The following is a 17,857-nucleotide window of genomic DNA, read 5'->3' as shown; positions in this document are numbered from 1 at the left end:
TGATCCATGTTGCCTCGTCATATGTCGTTATATGTACAGACACATCGTGGTGAGTCAATTGGCGTTCGCAGAACTTTGTACTCGACAAACATTTCTCGGTTTCTTCTCATTCAAGGTATGTCGGTCATTATTAATTAAGATTGATTATTCGGGCAGACGACTCTCGAATGCATCGTACAAATGTCATCTTACGAACTATTACTTAGATCGTTTGTTAATGATCGAAATTTATTCGTGTGCATGCGCACTGTGAGTGTTCCATTATTAGAAAGAATGGGGGCGTTCAAAGATCATTAGGAGACAGTGATTAACACTGATATTAGCGTAAAATGTTTTTTATACATTGCAATAGTTTAACTAGATTTTCTTTTATCTGCTGTTAGTTTGAAGCATGCGCAGTTCAATTGAAATAGGTGAACAGTATGCGCAGTGCGTCCCCGATTTTTTTTCTTTCTTTCTACCCCCCCCCCCCATTTTTTTTTTTTTTTTCTTTTTCTTTCTTTACTGTCGTTTCTCTTTTCTCACAGACGTAGACCGGAGTTGGAAAACTGCCTTCTGCAACTGTAACAGTGTTTGGGCTTAAATTTTACTTTTATTGTGTATTCTCTGCTCCACCTGGGGCGGGTGTTCTATGAAAAACCTTCATCCTGTTTCTCTCCCACTTGTTCTTTGTAGGCCCACCTGCTTCGATTCCTCACGCAGATAGCAGAACTGCACGATAGAATTACTGCCACTCGTATTACCGTATTAGAAACATTTGCTCACGTGTTTGTCTAGCTGCTGTTTATGTTAAGTAGCGATGGTAATATTCATCATAATTGAATGTATTTGATTTCGTTACTAATATTTTGGATTAGATAGCTTATTTTGGGAGGGGGGGGATGACGTAAGAAAGTGGATTGGACAAAAATTAAAAATTCAGAGACGTTAATTTTAATAAAAATAAAATTATTTCATTTATGCATTTTATTTAAAATGATTGAATTGTTGATTGTTTGGAATCCTCATGCGAAGATTCACTAGAAGAAACTCGTGTCCAAATTAACTTGATGGTATTAGGAAACCTGTTTTCTGCAATAAGTGATAATTGTTTCTGTCTGTTATACATGAACTGTAATTGGGTACTCTGTAATGCATGTTTTAATAAAATAAATAAAATGTTATTAATACGAAAAATAACAGCCAAATTATTTCTAATTAATAAACGAAATTAATTAGAAAGTAGACATGTACATTTAGCAGTATCTAAGATCGAGAAATCTTATCTCTTAATTAGTGAATGTATAGACTGAAAGAAAATCCGGTGGGGTCCGGAGGAAATTTTGATAGCTTCATTGCTTAAAGGCAGAACAGTAAGAAATCCGAATGCAAATTTCTTTGGACGTAATTGGCTCGACAATTTATATTTTATTTTCGAAATTTAGAGGTAAAAATATAGTACGATTGAATTACAGACTTCCTTTCATTAACTTGATTTTATTTTAGTGCAACATTGTAGAAGACACTGTAGAGATTTTTTTTTTTTTTTTTGCATTCGCTCATGTGACTACATTTAACGGACTGACTGACTCATGTGCCCTTGTAAAAGTGAAGTGGGGTTTAAAAGCGAATTCCGAAATTGTTATCCTATTACTGAGTAGCAAGATGAAGTGCCAGAGCTCTGATGTCACTGAATAAACGGTTGTTTTAAGTTGGTCACGATTTAAGAAAACTATTAAAACATACATGTACAAAAAATTCTATAGCAACAAAGCTAGAATGCCAAAATAAACCAAAAATTACCAAAAAGACAAAAAATATTAAAAATTTGGCAAATATAAACAAAATTCAAGCTTTGTGACGTCACAAGTTTAATTATAAGCAGGATCATTGAGAAAAATAAGTGTTTTAATAAATTCCATTTTAATGATAATGAAAATTAAGAAAACAAACAAGTATTAATTTTTTATAGTTAACTTAAAGGATGCAAACTAATTTTATATAAGAAAGATCATAAATAATTCAGCAAAATATGCAAGCGTCAGTATGTTTTATTTTCAAACCACTTTTAAAAGTTTATATTTAATATTTTCTAATAGTTAAGCATTTTTTATGATAATCTTAACACGAAATTTACCAAAACCTGTGGTATGAGTTGTTTCTGGTATTTGGATTGGTACAAGGTTGGAAAGTGAGTTGTCTGTACTGCAATTCGAATATCTGCAGCTTCTAATTATCAGAAAAATTCGGTTATCAGCTCGAATAGAGGAATCAGTAAAAACCAAAAATAGTTCAATGAGTTTGCAGTCGTGAATGTATTCTGGATACACTCAATGGCCAAAAAATTAGAAACAATTTTCAGTTGACGTCAATAGATAATTAACGTACGATATAATTACAAGTACCTTGGTGTCAAATAAACACTGCACGCTTTACAGAGGTTTCTTGATCCATTCAGTTATGGGGAAGACAGGTGATCTTTCCGATTTTCATATAGTTAGAAGTCGTATTACCTCCCATGAATTCGGTAGAGAACGGCTTCGCAGTTTCCTACCGACCAAAATACATTAGCTGACAAATAACCTGATGGAAGAATGCTCAAATCTGGAGCTAGACTCCCTCAGACCCTTAGTGGAATCTGCCACGGGCTGTAATTCGAGCAAAAGGTGATCCTACCAGATACTGAATAAAGGTTTCTGATATATTTTGGCTGGGGTGTAGTTGATGTATTCGTTCTAACTAGTTTCAGGGTAATAGTGGAATTAGAGGCAACAGTTTGGAAGAACAGTGCAGTGGAAGTATCTGTAAAGAAGGCTAACCGCAGGATTAACAGAATACTTTATATTGGCCATTATTTGTATTAGGGTGCCACACCTCCGTCCCTGTATGTGTTGCTTACACCCGGGTGGTCTCATCGATCATAATAGACATTTATAGAACATTTGAAACCAATCCAGATATTTGTGACAAAAACGTTGTGTACAATTTAAGCTTGTCTGGTGGTATTAGAAAAACCGTGTTATGTACGCCATCATCTATGATCTACCTTGCTCAGAGAGCAGTTTCTTAATTTGAATAGTTGCTATAGTTACCAGAACGTTTTAATTCGTACATGCCGCTTAATGTCTTAAATCTGTCTGAAGTGACTCGAATTAAATTGTTAGGTTGACAACCAAATTGCAGTTGATCGTATCTGGGCAGTGTCATCCCCTAACTTGTTTTAGCTGGTGTAGTTTATAACTAAAACATGTTTGCGGTTGGCCGATAATTACGCTGGATAATATGCTCTCCGTACCCGTTGTCTGCAGGTGAGAGAAGACGGGTTCATTTTAGGGCGGGGGGGATGATTAGTGATGGATGATTAACTCCAATTTACTCGTCCCCCCCAAACTCAAGGTTTCATAATAGGTAGCACCTTTTAATAACTGCGGTCATATCGCATCGCTTTATCCACGCTTCGTTTACATCTTTTGTCCTTGAAAAAGGTAATCGGATTGCTCCTCCCACAGAATCTTCGGAGGGTGACGTGTTTCGAAGACGACACGTGCTTCTTCTCTCAACCTTTTCTGACGTCACTGCAGCGAAGTTTCGCAATCAGCACTGTGGTAATACGGAGTTCGTTCTACGAGTTGCTGCTGCAACTTTGAAATAAATACAGGCCGTAACCAATTGCCACATCACCTGTACAACACGGAACTGCTTGACCTCGAAATCGGCACTATTATTATTATTGTTTATTTATTTATAATTTGCCCTTTCCGGATCGAATAAGTCCGTATACGATGCGGAGAACAGTTCGAGGGGAGAAAATGTTTTGAAACTGCTCATTGTACTGTATGTGTACGTGATATGAGTTCGAGGAAAGGGATTTGAAGCACGTTTAGGTGTGCAGGGAGGCGGAATATACCCCGCTACTCCTACTGGGGTACTGGGGAATCTCTCATCTCCAGGTGTGATCATATATCTTTCCTCCGATGCGATTAACTCGTTCGCATGGTAATCAACATACTTAAATACCCCCCCCCCTCCTCTAATTGTACCTAAAGGCCTTCCCCAAGTAGGCTTGTAAACCTCAGTAAAAGAAAAGAAAAACATTTAAATTTAAGATGGCTATCCTACGTTCCAAATATTAGCAAGTTATTCTATACTAAGATGACAGTGAATACAGACGTTTCAGCGTGTTTTTTTTTTCCTGCAATTCTTCATCAGGGAAACGAAAACAAAAACCCTTGTGGGCATTGCACTGATTATGACTGCTGTCCTTTCACATCGTCTGATAAAGGCTTTGGTTCGAATCCCATCTAAGAGGAGAGAAATTTTACGGGCTTTTTTTCCACACCGTAACCGAGTTAGTCGGTCTTGGCCGAAAGGTACATGATTCATGCGTCCTGAAAACGTAAATGCATTAATGCTAAATTATAAGAAAAAAAAAAAAAAAATCCTCTCTCGTAACAATTAGGGATGGGCAAGACAGAAGACAATTGTAATTGATTGCAGTTTTCATAAAATGCATAAGGCGAATTGAAACTGAACGCCTGTATGTTAGGGAGTGGAGATGAGTTAGTGAGAGATGAACTGTGGTTGTTTGAGAGTTCCTTATCGCATCGACTACTTTGGCTTAATGCTCCAGTTGATGTTAGTATTAGATCAGCAATTCTCATTCAAAAATGTACCGCGGATCATTGGATTTTCTAAAATTTCTAATAACCTACCCTCGTGGGTGTAGCACAGTTGGTACCATCCTCCCCACGGATGGAAAAGACCTGAGTTCTAATCCCGTCGATGACGCGAGGAATTTTTATGGATCTTTTGCATAACGTGGTCTCGTGCGAGAGGAGCATGGTTTTTCTTCCAGCAAAGAAAAAAATCGACCACAGAATACATGCAATGTGCAGATATATTATATACAGCGCAATATGGCCCGAGTTGCTGATGTGCCTAAAACCCTAACAACAACCAACCAATACAGACCTGTAAAATAATTTTAATTACATACTAAACGATTTTCATCGTCTATTATGTTGGTACAATTGTGTGTTCACGGATCGATCTGTATGTTGTTCTGAATGAAAAAACTCTACCCTTCTGTTTGAGATCTGCTGACTACAAATTGAAGAGAACTTAAGAATTCCTCGAGTCTCTAAACAAATTTATTTGCAATCCAGCAAATACTGTATATGCTCATTTAGGTAGTATTAGGACACAAATATGATGAAAATAAAATTTTATGAAAATGTTTATATTCAAAACAAGATGTAAAGAGTTAAAATGAAATGGAACACTAACAATAGCGATTTTTTTAAACAATAAACCTTTAATGAATGTCTTAAACCGCCGAGTAAAGGTTCTGTATTGCAATGTCCCTTTAACGGTCTTATATTGAATGATTTTATTTCTTTTATAACTTGATGCTAAAACCATTCTGAAAGAAGTTTGGAATTCCCTCATTAATTCTTCGTTTAGGAAAGATTTCCGTTCTGCATAAACAAAATACATAAAAAAAAGAAGAAAGTTCGGATTATAGAGTTCCGAATTAGCGAGGTTTTTATTGTAAATATATATACGTTTTTGTACTACGTTTGTTTTTAGCACACGGAGCAAAATAAAAGGGTCAGAGATATTTAAGAGAACATAAGATTATTACCGTATTTAGCGATTATGTGAGCCCAAACACGGTTAACCAAAACGCGTGTACTGATTTACCCTCGCGTTAACCACTCGAACAACTTCATCATTGCTACCATATTGTGATATAATTTACCCGCATAATTAACACTTTTAACAAGTAGTTCGTTCAGTTGTTATTTTCTGTAGTGATAGAAACAAAATTTTAATCCGCTGTACCTGTAGACATAATGTCGTATTGCTATATAAGCCTCATTTTTAATAAGATGAGGAATAAGGTTTCAAAATTTATCAGTTTGAAATGGTCCATTGTAATGTTTCCTGAGTTTGAAGAGAATGATCTTTATTACAATTTTAGTACACAGAGATGTCAAAAACTGGCAATTTGCCCTTCAGGACAGGGGTTAAAAATGTTGTACCGGCCCGTATGGGAATCGAACCCACCAACTTAGCTAACGGGCCGTCGAGGCTCTTCTGTAATAGAAACTTAACAGATAATTTCAGACCATCATATGAAATTTTACAACATCCCCTTTTCAGCAAATTAGGTCCCCTGTTGTACCCCTTTTTCCCCCACACGGAGTTAATATCCACCCCACCCATCGTATTCCAAGCTGAAAACATCTTTTAAGTTTTTATCCTTTGGACAACGTAGTGGCGCGTTTACGCATAGGCGTACTAGGCGCGCGCATTATATATTTCAACTGTTTGGTGGCCCTCCAAATATGGGGGGGGCAAACAGTCGAAATATAGATCCAAATTAAAAGACTCTTGTAGCAATAGGGGTTCCAAAATCCCAATTGGTTTAAAAGTGCCACTGAGTCAATGCTTCACAAACATGGAGTGTTTTGGTACTTTATGACCTTCGACCTTGAAGCAATGATGACACGGACAGTGCAACAAAAAAAAAAAAAAAAAACATTCGCTTGTCCTCGTGACAGTACCAGTGTCGGGAAATAGGTGAAAAGGATGTCACATCAAAAAAGGGAGACAGATTAGGGAAGCAACCATTTAACGTCTCTGCCCACCTGTTCATTGGATCATCTTCATTTAGCATCCTTTGCACACGATGCCACCCCTTTTATGTAACATCAACCATCGCGATTGCTAAAGGCTAAAACGGACGTTAGCTGATACACTTTGTCTATTTCCGGTCGGCATTCATTTGAAAAGTAAAGTTTCCACATCGGGTAGAGAATGGAGGGTATTATGATCATGATACAACCGTTTCCGGAGGAATTTGTGTTATGCGTCTGTCTATATGGGGCAGTATTTGGAAGACCCTGAAACTTTCAACCGATCGACAATAGACTAAAATGTGCGAGGTGGCTAGAACACACCACACCGATGCATCCGGTAGGTTTGTAACGGCTGTTTCCGGTATATGTAATCAACTTCCGGTTTCGATGAATACTTCCCCTTCCCCCCTTCTACTTTTTTAAGCCTTTCCTTCGACAACGGAAATTCGTTCAATAGGTGTGCGGACTATATGCAATTAAATTCTAGGTTATAAGTTCTTCCTCTGACATCGAAAACTATTTTCATACTGGATTGTGTGTTTTCTCCCTTTTACCCTATAAATCTTCATCAAAGTTTACTGTTAAAATAAATAAAAGTGAACAGGTATACGCAGATAGTGTGACGTAAGCAGGTACTGTGTTCAATGTGCATGCGCAAACGAAAGGGAAAGGTGTGTCTTTGTTATAGATTGATTTTTCGTTTGAAGTACTCGCTGCTGCCGTAAGGGGGCGTTTTAGTCATTAGTTTTGCAGATTTTTAAGTAAAGCAGTGTTGTTTTGGTTACAAGTGTAAAAGTAACGCGATTTATTTATTTTTTTGCATATATTGCACTTTTTTCCTTAACCAATTTCATACTTTTATTTTCGGGTTCCAGAAATGAATGAAAAATCTGTGACGAAGTCACATATTTAATTATATACAGATTTTATATGTGAGACTTCTCTGGCACTGACGTATGTACTGTTCATTCGAATATGGCTTATCCTTCATAACGAGTTGCCTTGGGTATTGCACTATTTTCAATAATCATCGATTCCATACTGAGTCATCTTAAATTTGAAATGCTGTCCACAACGAGTTGCATTAGTACTATATGGGGCAGTGCATCAAGGTGGAGGTACCAATTAAAAAGGCATTGCCACCTTTTCTAATAAAAAAACTATTTTGTTTACTAAAATAGTGTAATATTGAGGCAGTTGGTGCTGGTAGATCATTCTGTGTGAAAGATCTGTGCTTTGCAGAAAAAAAAAAGTTGCTTTTGCCATAACATGGTCCCGAAGAGAATGATTTGAATCCTTCTTCACCAAATGAGTCCGTCTCATCACCAAGCTCAACAGCACCAACTCTTACATCCTGTATATCCGTGGCTAAACCGAAATCACCATCATCCCCAGCGAAATAATAATAATGTTCATGCAAATAAATGTTTTTATCGTTTGTTTATGATTGTAGTTAAAAATCTGCTCTAAAGCCCTTAAGACCTTAAGCCGACATTAGAAAGTCGGATGGTAAATCGGTGGATGATCAATGATCTTCTGTATGTCGCTGTCTGAATAAGAAATTGAATGTTCTGTGTTTTAATAGTTTATTTTAAGGTTTTTTTTTTGGAGGGGTGTCAATTAAAATATCAAATCACCATTTGTATTTGTATAGGTAAATTCGTTAAGCAACCTAATTTATCTATAATATACATGTAAAATATACACTTTAATTTATCTGTGTTATTCACGTACATTATATATTCTAATTTTCTTGTTTTTCTCCCTAGGGATGGACACAAACATCACTCTGTGGCAGTTTCTTTTGGAATTGTTGCTCAGCAACCAGTATAACAGCATCATCACGTGGACTAATAATGATGGTGAATTCAAGCTGGTTAATGCCGAGGAGGTAGCTCGACTCTGGGGTTTAAGAAAGAACAAACATAACATGAACTATGATAAATTGAGTCGGGCTTTACGTTATTATTATGACAAGAACATCATCAAAAAGGTTCTCGGACAGAAGTTCGTGTACCGCTTTGTGTCTTTTCCAGAGACGGTGAAAACCGAGAACAAAATCCCTTTCCATGTAAAAATGGAGGCAATTAGCAATACCACTAGTGTGTCTCTTAGTCCTAAACCTTCTTATCTATCCCCTAGACCTTCATTTTCTCCCGCATTTCCCGGGCAGCAACAGCAGATGCCTTTACCAGCATCTTCACCAGATCTACCAGAAGACATGAGTATGAAGTCTTCCAACAGAGAGCGGGAAACCTATTGGATTTCTATCTCACCTGCCTCTAAAGAAAACAAGCGCCCCCCAGAAGACTCGGACGATAACAGCCGTTCACCTAGTAGTACAAGTTCCCCTGGTCCATCAAAGAGGTCTAAAGGGGACCAAGAGAATGATTTGAATCCTTCTTCACCAGATGAGTCCGTCTCGTCACCAAGCTCAACAGCACCATCAACTCCTACATCCTGTATATCCGTGGCAAAACCGAAGCCAAAACCTCCTCCAATACCATCTCTTCCAAGCAGTCCTATCCCAACTCCGAGACCATCAGCTACCCTTGCTCCACTTCACACTCCAACAGTGGCATTGAGAAGTCCCTTCTTCCATCAGAAAACCCCTGGATTACCGACTATTTGGAGTCCCTTCATGAGCAGTCCACATTATACGACTTCAGGCACCGCAACCACCACCCACTTTCAGTTCCCTTCACACATCGGCTTAGCTCCCTTGAGCCCATATTTTGGACACACCTACTCACCTTTTGACACTTTTCTCATATCATCGACTCCCAGTAAGTCAATACCGGTGTTGCAGTGATAGACCCACATAGCTAGTGTACTCTTGAAAGATAGGCATGATGTCGGCGATTCTGGAGCATCGTGTTGCTGTCATTTGCACGTGCTAGTCCGCGGGTGATGGAAATTGGGTGCATAAGTGTGAAAGATCCAAATAGAAAACATCGTGGATTGTCAAGCATGTTGGAATGTTAGCGATCATAGGCGCTGACCCTAACTGGAGTGCCTTACTCAGAATAGCCTCACAGGTATATATATATATATGGACGAGACATCGCTATTGTAAATTCGGTTTAAACTTGTATTTGCTTTTTGTTGAAATAGGGGCCAGTGTGAAAACTATGGGTATATTACCTGCTTATTGTATAAATACAGTGCATATACTTTTCTAAAAAAACATTGTGTACAGTTGAAGATTACTTCCAAGTTTTATTTTGTTGTTGTGTGCTCATATTTCTCGTTTTAAAAGTCGATTTCGCATAATGAAAGAAGTAGTGACGTCATAGCTTTCTCCCTCACTTTTTATGAAGCGTATATGGAATGAAAAAATCCAATGATAAACGAACCAACATTCATAGAAATCAGTCGCCATTTTTAACCAGTTAAATTACTACTAATTTTACGTTTTAATTAATAGTTTGTGATCTTCAAGTTAAATGTTTAATCATTGTAAATACGTGCTTTAAAAAAAAGCTCATATGTGAATAATCTCAGTGGAGTTACTAATATTAAAAATAATACTTTTGAAAAAAAAAAAAAAAAATTGAAATTAGACTCGTCTGGTTGTATCTCCAAAAATATATTTTCACAATATTCAGCAACAGCAAAAGTTGTTTGGTGTTAAGTAAGGTTGCTGATATTTTTGAATGTCGCTGTATAAATCTTAACAGTTATAAAACTTTAAATTAATCACCGGAATGTATACATTTGAAGTTACAAAGTTACCTGTGTAAATAGAGTTTCCATCTTGCTTTCGTGTTGACCATTAGTCGGTTTTTTAGATATAATTTTCACGGAGAATCCAGCCATAATCGGCCCACATTCGCCTTATATTTTGACTTCACATTATGAAAAATTAAAAAATAATAATTAGGCAATTAATCTGTTAAATCCATGTTTCCCCATTTTAACTTCGCCCTGAAAATAGTAATAAATTACTAAACTGATCTTCACGTTTATCGTAAATGTTATTAATATATATATTCAGCAATTTTAATCAATGTTTGTACAAAATGGCTGACCGGAAATTGCACACGTCAAAGGCAAAGATGGCAACCCTATATAACAATGTCAATATCTAATGTACTTTTTAACAAAATGTAATAGTTAATTCAAGACAGTTTTTTGTGATTAATAAATACCTGTTGTTGGTAGTTTTGCTGAATTTAACGATTTTAATTTTAGACATTTTTTGGCTGTCCTTTCAGCAAGATACAGCCATTAAGAAATATAAAAAAAAAATGTCGTCTTTCAATTTACTATGTCGCATGCATTCTGCTAAACTACAAATACACAAACGTCTATTTATTGGATAATATTTCATTCAAAAGTTGCAATAATTGTTATAGTGTGTATACGTAATAAATAAATGACTTTTTAAGATTTGTAAATTAGATGGACTTACGAATATTATCATCCTTCTGGTGTTGTGTTTATAGATGTTGTATACGTGAACGAAAGCCGATATTTTTATGACTTTGCCGCCAGATGTCGCTCCACTGAATTGTAAAAAGTATATTTGGAGCTATTTTAACTTGTGTACAGTTGTAACATGTTTCATAAAATTACGTTACAGAGATAGATGAAAAATATATTTTAATTATAAAAATGCAACTCTTTGTTCACAAAAAAAAAAAAAAGATTATTAGCTGTAATTTGCTTATTTTAGATAAGAATATAATATCGATTTATTAAGTTATTGTGTGTTTATTGAACTATTAACACATTTTCACTTACATAAACAGAACAAACTGCTTTCCTTTGCTATAAAATCGATTACTTTTTTTAAATTAAAGTAATCGATTTTTAAATTATTAATGATTTTAACTTATGCCTCGTAATAATTTTAATTATGCAGAATTTGTAGTAAATTATGTATGATAATACGGAGTATCATAATTATTTTAAATCGTCATAAAACATCAATAGGCAATAACATCCGTATATCAACTTTTAACTGCGTTAAGGCAACCATCTTGGCAGGGGGACCTTGATGTTGGTCGAGTGATAAGGCGCCAGACCCTGCCAAGATTGTTGATATAATTATTTTAAATATTGGCAAGATTTTTTTCAGTTTAAATGTAGATATTTTAAAACTGTGCATGTGGCTCACATCTGGTGAGTATGGGTTTGGCACACCCAGGGTCCTGAGCTGGATATCATCATTCTTCTCTGTCTTGGTGATTCCCTTCTATTCTCTCTCTCTCTCCTCAGGATTTTTTTTTTTTTTTTTTTTTTTTTGGCTGGTGCAGCAAAAGCCCCAGGCTTCCTTGCACCATATAGCTAATATTAATAATAATGATCACCCAGACTGAGGACACAACCAGGTAGCCAGGATAATAAATCAGAAGCTAGCAAGGAAATACCAGTTGATTAAAGAAAGTACTGTATACCGTACTACAAGTAGGAACCCCAGGCACTACTAGAGACCACAACCCACAAGCTGTACTGGGACGCGCCATAATAACGGATAAGACAGTCCCTCACAACAGACCGGACATAACCCTTGTGGACAAGAAGGAAAATGCTACCTATCTTTTGACATAGCGGTACCCAACACTGGCAACCTGCAGAAAAGCCATGGGGAAAAAATCAGTAAGTACACGAACCTAAGATAGGAGATCAAAGAGATGTGGCATATGCAACAAGCAACGACCATCTCGATTATCGTGTCAACCACAGGTATGGTACCAAAAACCCTACATAATAGCCTAGCAGCAATAGGCCTCCCAGCGAACACCTACAAGGAACTCCAGAAAGTCGCAATCCTGAACCCCTTTAGGATAGTCAGAGAATTCCTCGACCAACAGTAACACCAGACATAACAACGACCACCCTGTGTACTTGGGAGCAATACCCGTCACGAGGTGGAACCCCCAATCAGGGAGAAATAATATAATAATAATATTCATGTAATCAATGGTAATTTTGCATAAACCACTACCATACGGCTATATTACTTAAAATAATTATTTCATTAATTAATTAAAATAGAATGTAACTTATCTGTTGATTTTGAGTCTGTAATTGTATCAAATAAAGCCTGCAGTGAACAAGATTTTTTAAAAACAGAATGACAGGAGGACAAAAAAAAAAAAAAAAAAAGAATATTTTTTTAGGACTTCCAAACGAAAGGAAAGAAATTAATGATTACGATGTCGCTGACCTTCATATCTCAAAGTTTTGGATAGTGACCTACATCCAACTGAATTTAGAACTAGCTGGACTGCAACATATTAGCTAATGTGAATATTCATGTATTTGGCTTGCAGGTAAAAAAGGTGTGGTTATTTGTATATTACGAGAGTAAAGGTACCAGTCATGGTCCCCAGACCCCTCCCTTCTTTGATGCAAACTTGCACAAAACGGTATCTGTTTACTTCAGAATAGGTAAATGACGATACATAATGAATCGACAATGGTACAGAAGTAGAAATTAGCCTTGGTGTTAATGATTTACAGACCAGTAGCCCATGTCTCTGCATTCTTTATTGGTAGACTACGTGTCCTTTTATCTCTTTTGAAGGCACATGCTTTAACTAATGATGCTGGACTATTAAAAACACCCATTTTAATGTAATGAATACTGGAAAACCTCTTGTTAGGAAAAAGAAAGAAGTCAAAGGGAGCCCAATATGACGAATGAGAGGATGATCAAACTGCGTGATTTATTTATTCATTTTAATTTTATTTATTTATTATTTTTTTTTTTTGCGGGTAACTTTCTTACCGAAGGTGAGGAGCTGGAATATTGTCACAGTGAACAATCAATTTAGTTACCCAAAGATCTTTTGTTTTTTTCGATGAATAGAATCACTTAACCAATTCAGAATGTCCTAATAATAAGCTTAATGAACTCTAAATTCTTTGTTCTAACTAGTAATTGAAAATTTTACGACACAAAAAACATATGAATTATTTATACGTTGGTAATTATCAGTAGATTATTCCAAATAATGCATGCATATTGGTAATCCGCGACGAAACATGTCAAAATATGCCCCCGCGGGAGGCTGTTGCTATAGGGTTTTAGGCGCATCAGCAACTTAGACCATATTGTCTGTAAATTACATGTGTTCTGTGGTCGATTTGCTGTTCTCTGGATAAAAAAGACCAATAAAAATTCCTCGTACCATTGAAGGGTTTCGAACTCGGGTCTTTTCCAGCTGGTCTGGGGAGGATGGCGATTATACCAACAGTGCTACCCATAAGGGTCCCCCCCCCGAAAGAGGAGGGGAAGGGATATCCAATTATCTTATAGCGGCTCACGATAAAATCATCTCGTGGTACAGTAGTATATGCCTCACATATTACTCTCGAGACTGAAAAGAGAATTTCCCGAATTCACTATTCAAAAAATAACCAAAATTGTTCTTTCCTTGCTTTTAGATACAGAAATTTCAACTTATAATGCTTGTTAACAAAGGTTTTGGTAACATAAAATGAAACTAACTTTTAAATTAATTCCTAATCTGGAAACACATTTTACAGCATTCAATTTCAAAAAATAAAATAAAAGAAAAGAAACCTACAATAATATTTATATATTATTGCGTTTTTAGAACGAAATGACTCATAATTAGGAGTCATCCGTTCTTAGATCAAATGACTCATTAAGCCATCTATCAGGAGACTGTAATAACAGGTTCAAGCATGTTGGTTGAACCTTGCGGGATGAAGATAAAAGGTGGGCACTGCATGAATACTGTAGTAATGTTATGTAAACTCCATTGAATATATGAAAAGAAAGGCCATTAGCTGTTCCCATGGCATGACGTAAACCAAAGAGTCTTCCTACTCCTGGACCACCAACTAATTGAAAAGAACTTGCCATTCTCGTTGAAAAAGACGACCCGACCCAATCGAAGATCTACATTGCTCAGACCTGGTCCATGATTCAAATCTATTAAAGCAACAGGCAGAAGTTTCAAGGTCAAGGCTGCGAAAATGGAATTCGACAACTGAATGTACAAGAATTTTCGTATTTCAGAAAGATTCCCTTTGTACGTGCCTAGATATACAAAATGGACTGATGGAAAACTAGGATTTTAACAGCTGAAAAATGGCGACCTTCGTTGGTTCATCTGAAATAAGTTTAAATGCAGTTAAATACTTAATGGAAACAAAAATCCTTCAATACCTTTAGCCCATTCTACTGGAATAAATCTTTTGGACATACACAGGAATGGCACCCACACCGTAAATTGGACTGACTCGGTCAACACCATGCAAGATCGCCTAATAATTATCGATATTCCTTGGACTTATTGGAGCATACTTCTATCCTAATGACTAATTATTGTTATGATCCTTTAACTTGAAACTCTTTACTATAGAGAAACTAAAACATGCCATTTCCAAAATGCCTGCAAACAAATGTTCTGGCTTGGATCGTTTAGAAAATATTGTTAATGCAAAATTCTACAAGTAGGACACCAAACATATTGTTTTTTCCAATTTATAAATGTCTACATGAATGTATCTTCCCTCTCATTTGAAAAAAGGCTTTATCAAAAATATCACAGAACGTAAAATCATATTGTCCTATAGTCATGCTTGCAAACACAGGAGAGCTAATTGCAGATAAAATTTTCTAATGTGAAGATCCATTTCCTTCTATCGTAGTAAGATCCACTAACCTCCGGAAATGAAACTTCTTTTTTCTTAAATAATACTTCTTTCTCAATTCTCCAATAATTTGGGCAGCAAGCCTTTACTAAACTAATCGACAAAATCAACAGAACACGTAGAAAACGTGGTGTAACTCGTGCAGCTTGCGATGAAGCTGGAATTTGGTATGATGTAAGTCTTGTAATCGGGCTGGCCACGGTAGCCGTTGAATATCTCCAGTTTCAAGATACACCACTTGAGCTTTATGTGCAATGGCGTTGTCGTGCATGAAAAAAAAATCTGGGTCAACAGCACTCCTAAAAAGTCGCGCTTAGGGTTCGAGGATCTGTTCTCTGTGCGGTTATCGTACCACTATGAAAAACATGAAGAGCCGTTGATCATTATTCCGCCCCACATGAGAAAACAGCCTCCACCGTAAGTGTCCCTTTCTCTGATGTTGAAGGGATGGTACAGCATTCCTCGTTGTCTCCAGAAGGAATAACGACTAGAATCTGTTTGTAGGCTAAAACTTATCAAAGAACAGAACTGTACCCCAATTGTCAGGGCTCCAAGTGACATGTTCATGGCACCAGTTCCAACCATCTCTGCAGTGATTTGGGGTAAATGAGATTTAAGGAATTTGTGTTTGTACGGCTGTCTCCAGGGTTTCTTCTATACACCGGGGTAAATGAAATCAAAATCAAATCAAATTATTATATTAGGGCCACCCATTATTTCTAATATATACCCATATATGTATTTTGTCTGTAAATTGCGTGTGTTCTCTGGTCGATTTGCCTGTTTTGCTGGACGAAAAAAACCTAGTTTCTAGGGACTTTGCTATCTATACCTGAGACCGACTAACTCAGCCACAGAGTGAAAAAAGCCCATTAAGGGGAGTAAATGAGATACAAATCACTGTCTTTCTGAATAGAGTCCAATTGAATTGAGCCTTCTTAATACAGTTCGATCTGTTCTGATTGACGTAGCCCTCAGGCGACCTTTGCTAGCTCTTCTTGTAATGGTTTCTGTCTCCTGAAACTACTTCCATAGTGCCGAGACGACACTGCCTGGCATATTAAGCGAACGTGCCACTTCCGGCGACTGCCCGTCTTCAAGTAGTCCAACGTCCTGCCATCTCAAAGAATCATCTAAACGACAATGACTTATCGTCCTGAGTACTGGAGACGTGGCTCTCCCACTGAACAAGCCAAAAAATGGGAATGAAGTGATATCGTTGCAACCCGTGTTTTTATCGGTATGAATAATTTGCATAATGTGCTATTCTGTAATAAGATAGATCGATTTCTATTGGATACTCGGAATTTGCATGAGGGATGACTATTATATCAAGTATTCGCCTTCTATTATATCAAGTATTCTTCAATTAATTTTTATTAATCGCCTTATAACCAACTTCCAAGATGAGGCAAGGTCTGGATCGAGGACCGCACTGATATACTACTTTTCTTGGTTACGCAAAGCAGGTAAACTCTGCTTAAACAAGAAAAGTAGTAAATCAATATTTCTTTTCAATAATTCTGGTCCAAGTGCCTTAAAGAAGGTATTTATCTTGCCCTTGGACTTCTAAATTTATTGCTGAACTCTTTGCTGCACCTGACATCGTACTGGAGTTTATGCCTTAATGTAACTTTTCAGCCTTTTCTTTCTTTCTTTTTTTTTTTTTTTTTTAATGTGGATCTCTGTTGAGGCGGGACCTTCGTTGGTATCACCAGTTGGGCATCTGGTCACACGAGAGTTTTATTTTTATTTACTGTTTTTATTATTTTTTTATCATTCATTTGTATTTTTATTATTTATTTTATTTTTTTCAATTTTATTATTTATAATTTATTTTTTTATTTATTTATTACTTCAATTTTATAATTTTTATTATTATATTTTAATTTTCAATTCCGTCTACTTGGTAGGACAGCAGGCACATATACTTGTGGTCCGCTTCCTTGTGACATGGACGGGTACTGGAAAGCAACTGTTTTGATTACTGTTTCCTGGTAGCAAAATGGCCAGAAACAACACACATACACACTGCACAAATATAGCACTACACTCGTTTCTGGTCTTTTTATGGAATTCTGTACCATCACAGAGAATTACAGGGGAGTTGAACTAATTTCGGAGCAGCCTTTGATCAGATACAACACATGACCACATATTCATGTTTTCCGGGAATTGGATAAAGGAAACTTATGAGGGGTCGTCCCAGATTTAAATACAATCAAATATAAAGATATTAAAGTTAGTTTATTTATTATCTTGTGTAATATCTTATGTAATAATCACTAATTAATAATAATCGTCAATTAATATTATTTTAAACATAATATCAATTAATAATGATTATTATAACCTTTCTAAATAAAAATAGGCGAGAAAATCAGGTTAAAAAACAGTAATAAGTGAACAAAATAATTAATTAAATAATAAATAAAATAATTTAAAAAAAATCCAGTCACACTCCTGTTTATACAGTTCAGCACCAAGGCTTTAAAATACACATTATTATTATTTATTTTATTATGACTCAAGGAGGGAGGAAGAATTACATTTGGAATAGCCGCTAACAGGCGTGGCGCTGCATGCCAAAATTATTT

General features: G+C 36.3%; 1 protein-coding gene across 3 annotated transcripts in view; it reads left to right on the top strand.

Annotated features, from left to right (window-relative positions):
• Positions 1–10,115, top strand: part of LOC150088764 (uncharacterized) — a 47,123-nt gene extending 37,008 nt beyond the window's left edge. For 2 of the 3 annotated variants that reach the window (XM_090369632.1, XM_090369633.1), the window contains one exon: positions 8,393–10,115. In XM_090369632.1, coding sequence (XP_090225758.1) covers positions 8,393–9,435 — 1,043 coding nt within the window. In that variant the 3' untranslated portion in view covers positions 9,436–10,115. The remainder of the gene's footprint in view (positions 1–8,392) is intronic. The other variant, XM_090369635.1, reaches the window with a different exon arrangement.
• The last annotated feature ends 7,742 nt before the right edge of the window (positions 10,116–17,857 follow it).

This window comes from Mastigoproctus giganteus, chromosome 3 (assembly GCF_048544385.1).
Source record: "Mastigoproctus giganteus isolate SK-2022 chromosome 3, ASM4854438v1, whole genome shotgun sequence".
Taxonomy (NCBI): domain Eukaryota; kingdom Metazoa; phylum Arthropoda; class Arachnida; order Uropygi; family Thelyphonidae; genus Mastigoproctus; species Mastigoproctus giganteus.
The sequence above is the reverse complement of the archived record's forward strand: the minus strand, read 5'-3'. Positions and strand labels throughout refer to the sequence as shown.